The 17,791-nt window shown below is 36.1% G+C and overlaps 1 protein-coding gene across 2 annotated transcripts in view; it reads right to left on the bottom strand.

Annotated features, from left to right (window-relative positions):
• The window catches only part of LRP2 (LDL receptor related protein 2), a 182,468-nt gene that overhangs the window by 72,368 nt on the left and 92,309 nt on the right, over positions 1 to 17,791 (bottom strand). For both annotated transcript variants that reach the window (XM_036236602.1, XM_036236603.1), the window contains 9 exons: positions 17,531 to 17,779; positions 16,097 to 16,308; positions 15,160 to 15,344; positions 13,927 to 14,155; positions 12,833 to 13,010; positions 10,657 to 10,785; positions 6,127 to 6,293; positions 5,016 to 5,159; positions 1,287 to 1,396 (listed from right to left, as the gene is read on the bottom strand). In XM_036236602.1, coding sequence (XP_036092495.1) covers positions 1,287 to 1,396; positions 5,016 to 5,159; positions 6,127 to 6,293; positions 10,657 to 10,785; positions 12,833 to 13,010; positions 13,927 to 14,155; positions 15,160 to 15,344; positions 16,097 to 16,308; positions 17,531 to 17,779 — 1,603 coding nt within the window. The remainder of the gene's footprint in view (positions 1 to 1,286; positions 1,397 to 5,015; positions 5,160 to 6,126; positions 6,294 to 10,656; positions 10,786 to 12,832; positions 13,011 to 13,926; positions 14,156 to 15,159; positions 15,345 to 16,096; positions 16,309 to 17,530; positions 17,780 to 17,791) is intronic.

The raw sequence follows: 17,791 nt of genomic DNA, 5'->3' as shown, positions 1-17,791 counted from the left end.
AAGACCCTATCAGCCTGGGTCCCTGAACAATTATGTAGAACTTCCTCTCATCCTTTCTCCAAGTTCCACTGCCAAAATGAAAGACAAATAAACTTCCTTTGAGCCATTATACATTTTGGAGTTTGTTTCAATAGTTAACCAATCCTAACTAACAGACCACCCAATAATAGGAGCACAATAAGTAACTGTTTAGTGAATGAAGAAAGAATAATGAATGAATTCGAGTTTCAAAAGTGGGACAGGAAATCTAAGGTGGTCCTTCTTCTAGAAAGAATAACTGAAAACCAGGACAAGTAAGCAAGCATAGACTAGCATTTGTGCTTTTAGTACCCTTTTAAGAATTGGGTATCATTTGTGCATCATTTTTATTTGAAGCTGAGAACTAATACAAACTAGTTCTTCTGTTCCCTTCCAGGACTGAGAATCTGCTTACTTTCAAACAGAAAGTCAAAATCCATTTGAAATGAGATGACTATCTCTTTTTAAAATATCAATGTTCATATTATACAAGTTATTTTTCTAATTTATAATACAGAATAAGATCAACAAAATGAATAACTGATCAGAACAGAGGATTCTAGTCTATGTCTATTTGTTCTCCCTGCCCCAGTTTCTTCCATTCCAATCCTGACCAATCTTTCCGAAATACAGATTTAGTTCTATCACTCTCCTCCTCCAAATTCCCTGCTGGCTCCTTATTTCTCAAAAGAATAAAATAAAATAAAAAGAATAAAAATAAAAGCATGACAGTAAAATATGTCCATGATTTGTCCCCAAACGCCTTTAAGCTACTGTGTTTCCCATCTAGTTAACTGCCCCCTACTCTAAGCCTCTAGTTCCAGCCCTCTACACAATTATGCTAAATACCACCATGCTTCTGCACCTTCAATGCTCACTTGACTTCAAGTATCACTACCAGTTGCAATCCATTCTCCACCTACTGGAAACCTCCTTATCCTTCAAGGTCTATTTCAAATGTTATCTACTCCCCTAAAGCTTCCCTCACACATTCAAAGTCAAAGGTATTGCCCATTCTCATAATTCTGTTTTAAAAATTCCTGAAATTCTTGCTTGTTCAGAATTTCCAGTCCAATGTTATTAATTTGAAGAACACAGAATAAAGCATATATTATATTCTTCACATTAAATATAACATCGAGCTTTCTTTTCCTGAGATCTATATTTTTAAAATGTTGGTTATGAAATCAGAAAATGTCCTAAGTTTGAAATCTTCCAATTTATCAAACCATGACATTTACAAGAAAGGTGCTTTATAAAACACTCACCCGTTAGCAGGATCAATAGTTATGCCAACTGGAAAACCAACTCCAAGAGTTGTCCCATCATTGGTAATAAGTGTTTTTGCATATCTGACATCTCCCCGGAGTGTTAAAACCTATAACATAAAATCACTTATTAGAACTAAGTTTCATAAGGGGAAAGCAAAGAAAGCTGAGATGAAGAACTTAACACACACAACTAATTCCAAAGCATGATTAAGGGAGAATGAATGGGAGAGACGGTGTGAAGCTCCGCTAACTCTTAATTGCTTTTCAGGGCTATGAGGAAATAAGCTCAATAGAAAATGAAAGAAAAGCAAAATCGTGTCTTAAGTTTTTATTTCCAATTCACCTAAAATTTCAAGAAAGGAGATGCATATAAATAAAAGAAAGACTCAAATGGGTGAACATAAAGAATCACTGCCAGAGAGAAACTATAAATGCCTTTCAAATAAATGGCTTCAGAAAAAGATAAAAGAAAACTTTAGAAGACAAATGGAAATCCCAAAGCTCTCCTGCGCCCCAGTGACTGGATATAGCACCCAGTGGCCCATCACTGCAAACACAGTTGATCAAATAGTATTCAAAGTAAATTTGTTCCAACAGCCTAAGTGAGTTAAAACACAATAGTTCAAATCCGTGTCATGCCAGATCTTACTAAATAAATTCACCCCTCTGAACTTGGTGTCTTTATCATTAAAATGTGGATGATAATGGCACCTTCTGCTTAGAGCTTATAGGACTATGAGATAATACATGTAAAGCACTTACCACAGAATCTGGCAAAACTTGTGTTTAATAAATATTTCCTAATTTTTCTTCATTTATTGGGCACTTATTATGTACCAGACATTATAATAAAGATTATTGGATTTACCCCTCAAGATAATCCTGTAACATAGATACCATTATTATGCCCATATAACAGATAATGAAAAAGAAGCCTAGGAAAAAAAAGGCTTTCCCAATGTTATCTCCTTGGAATTGTTATTGCTAATATTGTCATAATCACAGGGTTAACAGGACCCTGACATGTCAGAAAAATACGAGTTACTAGATTAGATTCAGTTTCTTATAGGAACAAGGCTCTTTTAAAATGCACCTGAGATAGTCTAAGAGGAGAAACGACTAGTAAGAAATTAGAAAATGCCTGTTGATTTGCATTAAGGTTTGTCTGTAAAATTGTTTTTCAGTGCAAAGTTATTTGTGTGTCAGTGTTTGTTTCTCTGCCCTCTGTGTCTCTATATGTCACCCCGCACCTCCCCACACACACACACACCAAGGCACACCTTTTTCCCTCTTTGCCCTTCTCTCTAAATTTTTACCTCTCCTGTCTGGTATTTTACTTTCTCTTCTACTTGAACTAAGATAATTTTTCTCTTTTCAACTTGACTCTTTCTACTATAATTTCTCTCCCTTTCTTAGGCCTAAAGAACTCTTTAGTTCAAAGGAAAGTTCCTTTCTTGTTTTTTGGAATATATCGAGCTCTCTCTCACACACATACAGAGATTCTGTAGGCTTCACTTTTCAGCTACAAAATTGCCTTTAGTGAATGGGCACACAGCTACCCCTAGTGGAAAACAATTTCTAATATTGTTCTCTTATTTTCAGGTTGGAATTAGATGTGAATTACTCTGATGGTAGAAAGGATATTATACAGGTAAACAGTAAGTGAACGCTATTCTTGTTTTCTTAAACAATCTAACATTCTCTTGGATGAATAACAATTGACATCACCAAAGGAGAAACCAATAAAAACACTAAAAAGGCAATTTGTCTTTGGATCATTATTCTCTTTATGGATATTCTAAATATATTGATGATGAGGGAAACAGGGCACTGTATTCACAGGATACCTGAGTGTCATGAAATACTTTACTCACTGAGCTTTTAACCCCAGATAAGGAAAAAAAGGCTCTTAAGTAATTTCTCCAAGGTCAAACAGCCTATGAATAGAAAAACACATCACTGTCCTCAGTCACAAAATGCATCTTCATAACTCAGGGTCTCGAATAAAGTATTTTTCTCTGCTTCAGTTTCCTTTTGTTCATCATTGGATGACCAGGACTAACCATGGGACTGATCCATAGAAAGCATTTACTAGTGTTTATTGAATGAATAAATAAATGAGCAAGCAAGCCAGACTCAAAGCCAGGTCTTTGAACATACACATGCACACGCGCGCGCATGCGCGCACGCACACACACACACACACTCAGTTACTTTTCAGCTAGTGCCTTTTTATTCTACCTGCTGGAGGAGACACATTACCTCTTTTTCCTGCTTTTGGAAAACAATCACTCTAAAAGGAAAGACCCCCATTTACAAAGCAAAAGACAAAAAGATTGAAGAGAAGCATATTAATTATCATTTGGAATTAAGGTAGCTTTGTACTAAGCGGAGTCTAGAGATGTGAGTTTGGTATTAAGGGTCTTAGGCTATAAATATTACCTATGTTCTCATGGGAGAGTGATATTTTTAGTTGAGGTTATGAAAAATACCTTCTGTCACTGTTGAAGGGGGTTAAACCAGGCCGGATTGCCGGAGTTGTGGTTCATGAACAAGGCAAAGTTAGAACATAGAAATCGGGCAGTGAAGCTGACAGTTTAAGCCAAATTCTTCACTTCTGTGGGCTTCAGGTTCTTATCTAAAACAAAGGGCCTCCCAGTTTCCCCTCTTGTTAAGAGTTGATGATTCTACCTAATTTGATATATCCTGGGGATACATTAGCATTTGTGTATATTGCAAATGTCCTTCTCATGGTGAATGGTTACTACTCTTGCCTGCCCTTGGGAATGTTGTGAAGATTAAGATTAGATGATGTTTGTGAAAGACCTTGTACACTGTAAAGCACTGTCTGACGTGTACTCCTCCTAGTGAATCTACTCTAAATTAGCCAGTTGGCTGCTGTGTGCCTTCCACATCTTTCTGAATACCCCAAAGAGCAACTAACTTACTAGCTAGTGCCTGACCCAGAGCAGTGGATTGTCACTCTACTGGATAGCTATCCCTCCTAACTGTCCCTCTCAAGACCCTCTCTTTGTTTCAGGAATTGTCACTTTCAAAATTACGAATTAATAATACTTTACATGTTTTAACCTTGTCCCAGAGTGGAGAAAATCAATACTAATCACGTTACTTCTGATTACTTCATGTGATTTCATACCTGCACCCCATCTAGAATTTCTTCTGAAAATTGGAGCTAAAAAGAACAGTTATCACAAAGAGGAGAATATCAAAGGAATTAGAATCAAGTTTCTACTTTCTGTTTCACAGTTAGAAAAACTGCATGGAGCCACAGAAAGATTCCTATCTTAGAACAGAGGTAAACTATATATTTGGTTTAGGACTAAAATAGCATTGAAGATTTGATGAGAAAAGATAGTGAAAATTCTTTGTCTACTATGCTCTTCCCTGTATGCTGAATTCCTTATAAAATTTTCTATGTATCTTTTTATATATTTTTATAAAATATATAAAATCCTTTTATAGGAATAAGTTAGTATTGAAACTTAGGAGGAAACAAAATAAGGCAGTAGAAAGTTTCAATAATTTATTTTTAAGTTAGTTTTTCTTCTTAAACTTCAAAAGCTTCGATAGCTAATACTAATAAATATCTCTTTGCTTTTGCTTCTGCTTAAAACAATTTCAAAAACCATGAGAGCATTTCCTGAGAATAGATTTTACATGAATCAGAAACCAGCGTTTGTGTAAATAGTACTATGGAATCATTACCTCAATTGACTGAGTTCCGGAATTGGTGTAATAAAGGTTTCTTGATATCCAATCTAAGGCCAGGCTCATGGAAGAGCCCAGATTAGATAGAGGAACAAACACTGTCCTGTTGGTTCCATCTGTCTTCACTCTGTGAATTTTACCCTGAGAAGAAAGACAAAGGAGAAGTGAGCTGTTTCAAGGCCACAGCTTCTAAGTGAAAACACTTTCTTCACTGCAGCTACTGCCAGCCACCATGTTTCTTTAACACTCCTCAGACTTGCAGAAAAGGCAAAGATTCGACACCACTGGGTGGCCTCGCTGTGTATGATGCTAATGCCAGTAGCACTTTGAAAACACAGAATTTTAAGTGTCACAGGAATGCACAATGCTTAGCATTCAGAATGTCTCTGATAGAGGCCAAAGTCACAAAAATAACCCAAGTCACAGGCTCAAATTAGGAGACCAGAAGTGTATTTTTCATAGTGGTAACAAGTATCAAACATGAAGATCTTCCCTCTCTTCTTCGTTTGTATTCCCTTTGATCCTTCTGCACCCTCACAGGTTTCTTTCCTAAAAGATGAGGAAGGGGGTCCAATGGGAATGGCAATGGAATTGGAGAAATGATCTTTGTATCCTCGAGGCAAAGATTCTGGATAAAGGCCCCAGCAGCCACATTGAATGCTTTCCTGGAATTCCCTTAGGGAACTACTGCTTTTTGTATTGAGCTATGATCATTTTTATGTTAGTCTAATACAAGTTTACACCCTCTTAAGAACAACTTTTGTGACTGCTGTTTCTAGGCACAGAGTCTATATTTGGAAGCAGTGCAGGGCAAATAGCAAGCACTTAATAAATACTTGCTGAATGAATAAGAAATATGCAATAGAGTAAATGTACTTATTATTCTAAAGCTAAAGAGATTTCCAATCTTTGCTCTAAGCCGGCCTCCCATTTATATCCCTCGCTGAGTCAAAAAAAAAAAAAAAAAAGAACAAAAAAAACTTGGTGGTAAATTCTTTATTTCTGGACCATTCCATTTATTCACCCAGCAAAAGTTTACCTATAAGAAGGCACCAGTGCAGGCTCTTTGAGGACAAGTTATATACTTTAAATGTTATTGAAAACTTACTGGATTTTCAACCCAATAGATGAATTCCTCTGAGTCATCAAATTCAACATCATAACCATTCTGTATCCCTGATATGGGAACCATCGCGTCGTTGCTCTTCACCTCAGGATTAAGGGAGATTCCAAAAATTACACTGCGTCTTACGCTTATTAAGAAAGGTTGATCATCTGTGAAAATAGCAGAATATCACTCAAAATTATATTCCATTATTCCCAGACATGTACAGTAATGGAACAGAGTGGATTGTTACCATTATGGGACAAAACGCCACTGCAGCAATAAATACAAGGCATGGTAGATATTTCATTGGACAACCCAGGGCCTTCCATTAGATTTCAGTGGGTACTAGATCACACACAGTGTTTCTGAACTTTCCCAAGACAGACCAGTATTTACCTTGCTCTTCATTAATCCCTTACTTACACTGATAAACCAGACACGTTTGCTAAGCATCACAGTCAAGAAGTTCTTCCATTTCTACCCACAGACAAACTTCATTAATACTGAGCTACTTAGGGGAAAAGAGAGCTGGATTTTGCCAAGAAAAAAAAATTTATAAACTATTCTTGGTGAATGAAACTTTATTAGTTTTAAATGTGTTCAGAAAATAAAACTACAAAGCATTGCCTAGTGTTTATTAGAGACTTTAATTACTAAATAAATCCAATTTATAATCCCGCCAATTGCTTTTTGACTAGATTCTAACTCTCAAAAGGCAATGACTATGTCTAATTTACTTACTATTATGTCTCCAGAACCTGGTATATTATAGTTGCCTAACTGAATGACCAAATAAATGAATGAATGGATGAATGCATAAGTGAATGTGTAAACAGTGTCTTCTAGAGTTCTCAAAGTATCTGTACATTTTAACTTAAACATCCTCATAATATCTTATTCAATTAATTCACTTAGCCTCCTAAATAGATAATAAGAAGTCTTATTTCAAAGATAATCTTCAAAGATAATCTTTATACTAGCTGTAGTACTATTATCAAAAAAATCTAAATTAATGAAATTCAAGAGTGAGGTTTTATTTTATAATTCCTCTCTAAGAAAATGATAAATTTGGAATGTGAGTTATGTGTTATTAAGACACATATATAAGATATATTACATATTAAGATAAAATATAAAATTATTAATCATTGCAAAAGTTTCATGGGCTAAAAATGTTTTATTATTTTGATAATCTAAGAAGCTTTACATCTTCAGCAGGATTATTTTGACATTTTTTTCTTTTCTTATTTTCACATCTTATTAGCTTTGCCTTATTCCTGGTATTTTTATTACTGAGAAATAACTCAGAATTTATTAACCTAGTACACATTTAAAGTAAATTTCGCAACTATTAATGCTCTTTGTTTTTCAAAGTTCTACAATATATAGCATTTAGTTGTTCACAACAAGCCGCAAAGTGTTTTCAACTGAGGCAATAACTTACAGGGGCTATTTAACAATGCAGTAAGAGGTTAACTCACAGGCCTGTCCTCTCTTGCCTGCTCCACATTGCCCCTCTTCTGAACTGCAATAGCCATAATAATCACTCTCATTTATTGAGAATATGTGTCACACACTATGCACAGGCAAATATTATTTCACTTATCTCCCTAAAGCCTCATAACCCTGTTCGTTAGTTATCACCCTCATACCTGCCCCTCCTCAGCCCCCCAAACACACAACTTTCAAATGAGGCACAAAGAAATTAGACAGTTTAACCAAAGTCACACAGCTAGGTCTCTTGGACTTATTTGTTCCAAAATCAATATTCTTAGTCACTTCTTTGAAAAAAGTACGGGCTAGGTGCTGCTTATGGAATGTCAATTACCACTCAATTCGTTTGACTTAAAAGCAATATTACAAAATGAAAGCTTTACTATGAGTTTCATATGTACCTTGAAATTACAGAAATTAAATTTATTGATTATGTTATAAATGTGCATTGGTTCAGTAAAAATAAGAACTATTTCCCAATTTCGCAGGAGACATTTAAAAATTTTACTTACTCAAAACCTGATACTGCCCTTTTTAATAGGCAATTTTCCTCTTGAAAGAATTCTCAACCAAAACACTGTTTAGAACCTTAAAAACTTTTCATTTCTCATCAAACATGGGCCTTCTTGATTCCTCTGAGGAGTTCTTCTCTCAAGCACTCTCCTAACTCTACTCTTCTACTGGCCGTTTCTCTTTCCTGGAGATGTGTCTCAGGGCTGTTATCTGCTCACTGCTCACTGCTCACACCAAGAGGGCCTATCACCAATAAACACTTGTGAGCAATGGAACAAAAGGTTGGGTATCATTTAATGCTGCACTGCTGGAAAGCGTGAGGGCCAAGGTGAAGGATGATGCCAGAGAAGCACTAGAAAGGAAGTGACCACTGAGACAAGTGGCCTGAAAGGGTGCTTGAAAAGTGCTCTGTAGGAAAGAGAAAAAGAGGTGTGATTTTACGACAGTGTACACCTGTAAAGGAGCAAGTGGGTGAAAAACAAAGGACAGGAAGAGCAAAAATGATGATGATGATGATGATGATGATGATGATGATGGCAGGATTGTCATTCACTTAACATTTACTGATGCCACTGTGTGCCACAGACAATAAGTATATGTCGACTAATCGGGTGGAGGCTCTACTCTCAAGGAACTTCAAGTCTAGAGGACAAAGTACATGGGCCCTTATAATTCCCGATGATAATGGCCAGATAGGATTAAGCACCTAGAGTTGGATGGAAAGGAATTTAGGAGGAGGTGATGCTTAAACTCTCCAAGGTCGGTATGTCTCAGTCTCACTCTTTTGAAATGAAAGATCCTTTTTCCACTTTTTTTTTTTCATGTCCTGATTCCATTAAGATTAGTGTTAGCAGAGTAGTAAAAAGACAACAGTCAGGAAGGGGAAATTTATGTCCTAATTAAAGGGTGGCATTTATGACTCCAAATCTAGGTCCTCCTTAACTCAGGCCTTACATAAATTGACCAGCACTACAACCTTTCCTAGAGTATAGGCAAGGAGAGTTCTCTTCTTCTTTTGCACATAATCACTGAAGCAATTGCCTTGTATCTCTCAGACTGAGTCAGAAAACTATTTGAAATGTAAGGTTATTTTAAAGGATGCTGGAGAGATGTTAGATATTCCAGATACTTAATAAATACTATTTTAATGGCTATTGAACATGTAAGTCAAGTAAAATGCTTTCATCTATAAAAGTTAACAAGTCTTCTAAGCTTCTTGTTGAAAAAATGTGCAACTTTTTTGTAGTCAACATATACTGACACTCAGTTACCCAACTAGTACTCAGAAACCAGTTGGGAGATAATGGAAAAGTTCTATATCAGCAAAGTCAGCTCATGGAAAATCCACTAGTGGAATTATTTGTGAAACAACAAAAGGTACTATTCAGAATTAATATTTATCAATCACCATCAGATAGTAATACTGATTACAACAATCCCCAACGCACAGTTCAACAATCTTGGTGTGGTGAAAGAGTGCTTTGTATTCAAAATGTCTATAGCCCAGTATAATCTTCTGCTGAAAGACTCTGAGGACACACTAAATTACACAATGTCAACAAGGATTAGATGTATAATAAATCTCTGAAGAAAAATAGAAAATGCCAATCCTTTTGTAAGTATTACCAATAATTAAAATCTTTCATCACGAAGATATAATTACAAAATATTACATGCTGATGGAATAAGCCTACATCTCCATAATTTGTAAACACCCTAAATTTCCTGAATTTGGCATATATTTTATGAAAGAAATTTTCCACTAAATTAGAACTCTATTTTTTCTTATTTTGGAATTTTTTGTCATTAAACTTTTCATTTTAACTGATGTACAGCCATTTTTATGAGTATCAGAACATTCACTCCTCTTCATTGAGAAATGAAAAATTCAAACACATACTCCAAAAGTAAGTTTTTGTGTGTGAATTGACTACATAATTTCCTTCCTTACTCCCCAAAGTACTTAGTGTAATCCTTCACATACTCATCAATCAGCCGAATAAAATATCTAGGATGAGATGAAGATTAAATTGCTCAAATAATCACTTAAAATATTTCATACAAAGAAAACTTTAAGCATCAGATAATGATAGTAAAAATAGTGAAACTGGAATCAGAAGACCTAGACTCCAACACTCATCACTAACTATTGGCTAGGAGAATAAAAATGAGATAAGGAAACTGAAATATGAAGCCATATGCTAATATCAAGAATTTTTACTTCGTAAATGCAGAATTTGGAACTTTCCTTTGTCATAGCTTGTCTTGTCAGGTAAGAGAAAATGTGAGAATAAAGACTGCTGGATCACATGCACACATAATATTAGTTCCATATACAGAAACTATATTACAACTGAAGGGCTCAATTAAATCACCCCAGATAGCATGTACTCCCCACAGACACCTGCTGAATCACAGAGAACACAGCACACATTCTGTCAGGAGGTGGTTTAGAGCTTACGATGCTTTGCGCAAACTATGGCAAGCTCCACCTTCAGGGCACACTTAAAGGGTATACTGTACCTCTCAAGCAGGTCACAGAATCGTGTGAGAGACTCCATCCCGAGGCACAAGCACAGGAGTAAAGCTGTGGCCTCAGTGAGGAAAGCAGGCATAGTTGGCTGCAGGGGGCAGAGGCACATGAATTTATGCCTGCAACAAAGAGAGAAGAGAGTATACATTGCTGAATGGAAACCCCACACGCGCACACATTAAGATACACAGAATAAATACACAGAATAAATACAGCAGAATATTATTGAGCAATAAAAAAAGAAAGAAATCCTGCCATTTGTAACAACATGGCTGGACCCTGAGGGCATTAAGCTAAGACAGAAAGATAAATACTATATGATCTCACTTATATGTGAATTCTAGGAAAAAATGAACTCATAGAACAGATTGGTGGTTGCCAGAGTCAGGGGGTAGTGAGTGGGCAAAGTGGGTGAAGGTGGTGAAAAGGTACAAACTTCCAGTTATAAAATAAATAAGTCCTGGGGATGTAACATACAGCTTGATGGTTGTAGTTAACAATATTGTATTATATATTTAAAAGTTGCTAAGAGAGTTGATCTTAAATGTTTCATCACCAAAAAAAAATAGTAACCGTTTAGTGATGGATGTTCACTACAGTTATTATAGTGATCATTTCACAATATATACATCAAATCGTGTTGTAAACCTAAAACAATGTTATATGTCAGTTATATCTTAATTTAAATTAATAAAATTTTAAACATGTACAAAGTCATGTTGTTATCGTCCTCCCAAAGGTTCCCCAGTATTTGGAGATATAGATACATTAAATTAACTCTTTTGGTTTGGATTTTTTTTTCCTAAACTACTTTACTGTTCCCTAATATCATGCTTTCAACATAAAATTTATAAGAGGCATAAGAGGGAGGAGTGACTTGCACAAGATTGCAGATCAATCCGGTCTATAACCAGGTTATGGACAAACAACCACAAGGTAACTCAAAGCTTAGTACAGAAATATGATGCTACATATCTACATCTCCTTGCCTGACATAAAAGAGATCATTTTATGAATGAAACCAAGGCATGTTCTCCTTATGTGACCTTGACATTTACCCACTGTTGTCCAAGTTTCGGTGAGATAATAATTTATTTTTTTATTGATGACATCTTCGTGTGTCTCTGTTCCTTTACAAAAGGGATCCTGTGTGCATCCCAAGCTCACAGGATATTCTTTAGATCTTATATGTTCTTACTCATATATGTTGTTAGATTAATCCATTCATTCATTCAAAAAATGCTAAGCCTTCACTTACATGCCAAACATCATGCCAAGTTCTGGGAATACTGCAAACATGGGGAATATATTCTGACAAAAAGAGACAGAACTAAACTCATAAATTATGTGATTTCAGAATGTGAGAGCAAAGATCAAAATATTTAGGAGAAGCAGAGGCTATCTGAAATAGAGTGGTCAAGGGCCACCAAGGCATATTTGGTAGACTCCTAAATTACATGAAGGAACAACTCATGCAGAGATCTGAAGGAGAGATGTTCCAGGCAGAAGGAAGAGCTGGTGCAAAAATTCAGAGGTGAGAAGTAGCTTCTGGAACAAAATTAAGTCCTATGTGGTGAGAGTAGTGGGCAAAGAGACCCAGGAGATGACGGGGGCCCTAAGCTCAAGTGCGATGAAAGACCACTGTATAGTTACAAGGAGAGAAGATTAAGTAACTTATTCCCTCCTCCCGCTACTAAGCCTAATTTTTTAAATCACATAGCCACCCACACTATGCACTCAAGGATAACTTGGGGTGGCCGCAGAAGAGCATCTACAGGGCAATGGTGCCACAATAAATGAGTCCTAAAAATAAGCTGCTTTAAACAGCAAAGTGATATCAATTAAATATCTAAGGGACTGTGTGTCTGGTCTATGATGTATTTGTCAGCCAAGGAAACTGAGGCTCAGAACAGCCACAGAGGCAGTAGGCAACTGCTGAATAAAATGACACAATTCAAATCTACTGTTGTTACATACAAGATTCGAGTTTTCCATGGTAAATAAAAGTAATGGAAATGTTAGGACATGGGTGGTTAGTAAAAGAAAATTTATTGCCCAAACAAATGGGTCTGCAACATTATATATTTTGCATTCCCAGAAAAAGTGTTGTCCAAGCTACTCCCAGGCAGGATGTCTCTCTGTCTCTCTCAATTGTCTTTCATTTACCATTTGGCTGTTTTGCAGGATGAACAGCAACAATCCCAAGGGGCTGGTGAACATTATAAATTACAACTGACTGATTCCCTCCATGCCACTTGTTGGCTTCAGTAACCTTTTGAGTACCACGGTCAGTCCAGTACACAGAATCTTCAAAGAGAGTTAGAGCATAGGGATGCCGCATAATCTGTGAAACAGGAGAGAACAATGAGACCTTGCCCAGACATAAAAACCAAGGCGAACAAAGTTAAAAAGGTTGCCTAAAAGATGGCATCCTTTAGCATTTAGTTATTTAATAAAGACATAGGGAAGTCATTGTTCAAGAGACAGACAAAAAATATACTGCTTGATCTATATCTCCTATTACACCACACAAAATCCTTTCACATATATGTGTCATTTAGTCCTCCATTCTATTATGGTAATTACACTGGGCATCCTTTGTACAAATGAAAGCAAAACTGAAACATAGAATGTACGGCAACTTTTCTGGATTTCTTAGTCCCAAACCCTACCCACCACCCAGTTACCACCACTGCCTTGTTCTGCCACTCGGAGATGCACATAAATCTAATACAATTTAGATGCATATTTCTTGAAGGTAGGGAGTCCCTTTTGGGGTCTCTGCGAGTCACAGAACTGTAAACAATGACAATCTTAAATAGAAGTCAACAACAGTTCCTTGGCAAAGTACATATTTTCTGTGTTTTCTCATAACTTGTGAAAATAAATTCAATAAAAATAAAAAACACATAACAGGCTGTGATTTAATTGAAGATGTAAGTATAGTTATTAATAATTAATATAATTATTAATTTTTGTTAACACTTTTTAAAGGGACAGAAGCAATAGAGTAGCATCTATAGATCAACTAAATCTCACAAGCACTTGATCCTTCCTGGATGTAGCACAATCTGATCATGAACTAGAATAAAAAAATATATTTTATGTTAGTAATAAAAGATGGATTGGCTCTTATTCCTATTGTTATTTTTTGGATTGACCATATAATGTCTATGACACAAAAATTAAATTCTTAGTTTTCTTGTTACTCTATTTGCTTTCTACTGGTTTTAGTTTAGTTTTCCTCACTACCGACTTACCAAATCACCAGCTATCACCTGATGCCGATGTTGTCCATTATAATCACAAAAGTCTAAGTAATCAAGATAGGCATCCAAGAAGTAGAGCAGTCTGTTGGGGTAGTCAATGGTTAAGCCATTGGGCCACAAAACCTTGTCCTGGACAATGACAGTGCGCAAACTGCCATCCATGCTGGCTCGCTCAATACGCGGGTGATGGCCCCAGTCAGCCCAGAACATCAGATGGTCACTATGAAAAGAAACTAGTTATCAACTGGAGAGGATATATTTCAACATGGAAAATAATGGACATCATGTTTACCTTCTGCTTAAAATCAATCATCTCTAGTTCAGATTCTATGCACAGAGCTTATTATTTCCTCTTGAATATCACAAAGCAAAACCATAATCCTAATACGATCACAAGCCATCTGGGCATTTTTATAATGTTCATAACACATGCAATTCATTGTGATACTGAAATGTCTCAATGCCAATTCATGTTTCTATACAATCCATAAGTATTTGATCTAGGAAAATCCATCTGTCCTTAGTTATCTATCCTATCATGTTTAAGACAGTCAATTTAGTTCATCATCAGATTCATCATTAACTTCACTGGTGCGTAATACTCTACAATATCTACAAGTCTGTTTCACATTGAACATAATTTGCCCAACTAACCATCCTGCAGAAAGAGATGCTCTAACATAGATTCTCTAACACAGAGATTCAAGGAAAGAAGAAGCCTTCAGAGGTTTCTAAGCACAGGATAATGTCTCCTGCTTCTCCTTAATCCAACAAACAAAAATTTTCTTCCTTCTATGATGTAAAAGAGAACACTAATAAACAACATGAAACAAAAGCAGGAAAATCTGGCTCTTTTTGTTGTACAACCATGAGGTATCAAAGTTACAACAAAGTTACAACATCTACGAACTATTACTGTACGCATTCATTTAAAACTTAACTATATAATACTACAACAATCATTTCAATAATTGTATTGCCAGGCTAATAAATCAATGTGGTCTCAAAGTGAACAACCAATTGCTCTTGTGTACTTCACGAAGAAAACTTTCAGATAAAGGAAGGATAGCAACAACCAGTTGGATACCTACCATTTCTAGAGAGATGTTTAAACAAGGGGTCATTTAAAATTTTATGTTATGTACATTGGCCTGTTGCTTTAATGTTATTTTTTCCCCAATTATAACCATGTCAAGGCAATATCATTTTTTTAAAAAGTCTTACCTGATCCTGGGATCTAATGCTAGTCCCCTTGGTGTTGATACATTGTGACTTATTAGCACAGTCCTGTGGTTCCCATCCAGTTTAGAGACTTCAATTGTTTGCAGAACATAGTCTGTCCAGTAAAGATTGCGACCCACCCAATCTACTGCAATACTTTCAGTCATAGTGATGCCACTATCGACTACCTAAAGACAAAAGTGAATCCATAGTGAATCCCAAAGGGAATAAATGAATTCTAACATGGAAATTATATGAAAATCTGGAATAAGGCATCTAACTTGTCCTGTAAGCATCAGAAAATTAGATTTTCATAGGAAAAATATACAAGATTATATAGAATTGAATACTCTAGGATAACTGTGATGGGACTAATACGTAGTTTCATTTTGGTTTCAAAGAGTTTACAATTAACAAAAGCTCTATCTACTCACTAAATTGGCAACCCTATGAAACTTTGCAATGTCCAGATGTCAAAAGTAACATCTTTATTAATTAAGTGCCAACAATTACAAAGTAAAGTTCTAAAGGGCAGAGGAAACATAACCATCAAGGATCAAGAAATTGAAATTTGGAGATGGATTAAGAAATGTGAATAAATTAAAACTTAAAAAAGCAACTCCTTTACGCCCCTGCATTTTCCCCTGCTGTCATCCTCTAGAAAAAAATTGCAAAGGGGACCTCATAGATTTTGTGAAGTCTGCATCATGTGACCTGGAATTCAGAATAATAGTTTTGTCTTCAGAGGCCACATTCTTATCTAAAGCTCCCATAGATTAGGAGTTATGAACATCCAGGCCTCTTGGATATGATATGGCCCAAAGAGGAGTATGAGAAGCTAACCAGAATGAGGTAGGGCCTTCTCTCACTGGGCAGTTATAGCAAATAGAACCAACACAGGGGAATTAGTCATGCCAAAGGTCAAGGGAAATGTGCTTACCATTTTTTTGTCTGTTCCATTTTGTAACGCACTCCAGATTTTACCCTCAGTTCCATCAGACCAAAACACACGACCACTGACTGAATCAAAGTCAACAGCTACAATGCGAGAACCATCCTCAATAAGTGCATAGACATTGTGGACATGGGAGGTGATGTTGTCAGCAATAATTTGGTTCTGGCTTGCCACAAGTAGCAGAAGACTTTCAGATGCTGTCCAAGAAGAAAATGCAAAAATATCAATGATTCTGGGAGAAAACAAAACTAAAGTGTCTCAAATATTTGATCTTGTGCTTTTGGTAACAGGAAGATGTAATGCCAACTATAGTAATGGGAAAAACAAACAGAAATTCCTGTAAGAATAGTTTTTAATCATGTCATTCCTTACCTAGTTAGCTAATTTTCATGAGTATTTAAAATAAGCTGTTTCTGAAATGTTTTTCTTCTTTGAATTATACTTCAGCATTTGTAAATATCAATCTAGAGTGAACTATACTTGCATTCTTCCTGTTGCTACAGTTACTTTTGTACTTTGCTTAACTTCCTTCCTAGATTGCAGACCTCTCGATAGCAAAAATCATCTCTTAAATGTTTTTGTTTTCCCCGAGGCATTCAGCTGTGGCAGGATATTGTCTTGCAATATCCTCCCCTCCTCTCTGCCCTTCTTCCTTTTTAGTAACAAATCATGCCAAGTTTCAGACTGGCACACAGCTGCCCAACTAGAGGCATTTCTCTGCCTCCATTTCAGTTTAGAGTGACTATATGACTAAGTTCTGACCAAAAGGGTGTGAGTAGGAATGATGTATCAAATTCCAGGTCTCATCCTTAAAAGGAAGCTTCTTTCTCTCTACTTTCTCTTTCCCTTTCCTTCTTTCCAAGAGGGGCAAAGACTGGGGCCATAGCACTGGATCCCTAGACGAAAGCCACACGATGAGGATGAGACCAGCTTTACTCCCTGAATTGTCTACCATACAGACTCTGACTTAGAAAAAAAAAATGTCTATTTTGTTTTAGCCTCATTTATCTGGTCACTTTTAAAGCAGCTGAATTAATATCCTAATACATGGTATAATCACTTTCGCATAGTAGAAACTAAAATTAATATTGGGCTAATTGAATTCATTAAGCATTATATATAGATGTTTAAATATAGAAAACATTTTAAAATCATACGAAAATAATAATAATAAAATGATAAATAATAAATAATTATCCTCTATCTGTATATATTTTAATCTCTATTTTCCAAAAATATAACTCATTTCGGTCTCACAAGAAACCGAGATTTAAGAAGGTTATATAACCTAGCCAGAATTTGAGTCCATTTTGACTCCAAATCAACATTGTCAAATCTCTATATGTAACATTTCATCTTAAGCTCTCAGGTATATTGTTAACTAACTGGAGTTAGTTCACTTTAAAGTTCAGTTATTACCTGTAACTTTGCAAGTCTTCCCATCAGTGTCTAACATGTATTCTTTATCACACCAGCACCGGAAAGAACCTCTTGTATTGTGACAATGCTGGCTACAAAATCCTGGAGCATCACATTCGTCTATGTCTTCACAGGTCTTAGAATCATTGGCAAGCAGGTATCCCAATGGACACAGGCACTGAGCCCCAAAGGGCCCTTGAACACACTGGTGAGTACAGCCAGCATTTAAATTTGAGCAGCTCTCCTGGTCTAGAATAAAGA

The sequence above is a fragment of the Rousettus aegyptiacus genome, unplaced genomic scaffold (genome assembly GCF_014176215.1).
Source record: "Rousettus aegyptiacus isolate mRouAeg1 unplaced genomic scaffold, mRouAeg1.p scaffold_m13_p_2, whole genome shotgun sequence".
In the NCBI taxonomy this organism is placed as follows: Eukaryota; Metazoa; Chordata; class Mammalia; order Chiroptera; family Pteropodidae; genus Rousettus; species Rousettus aegyptiacus.
This window is presented reverse-complemented; position numbering and strand designations above follow the sequence as displayed.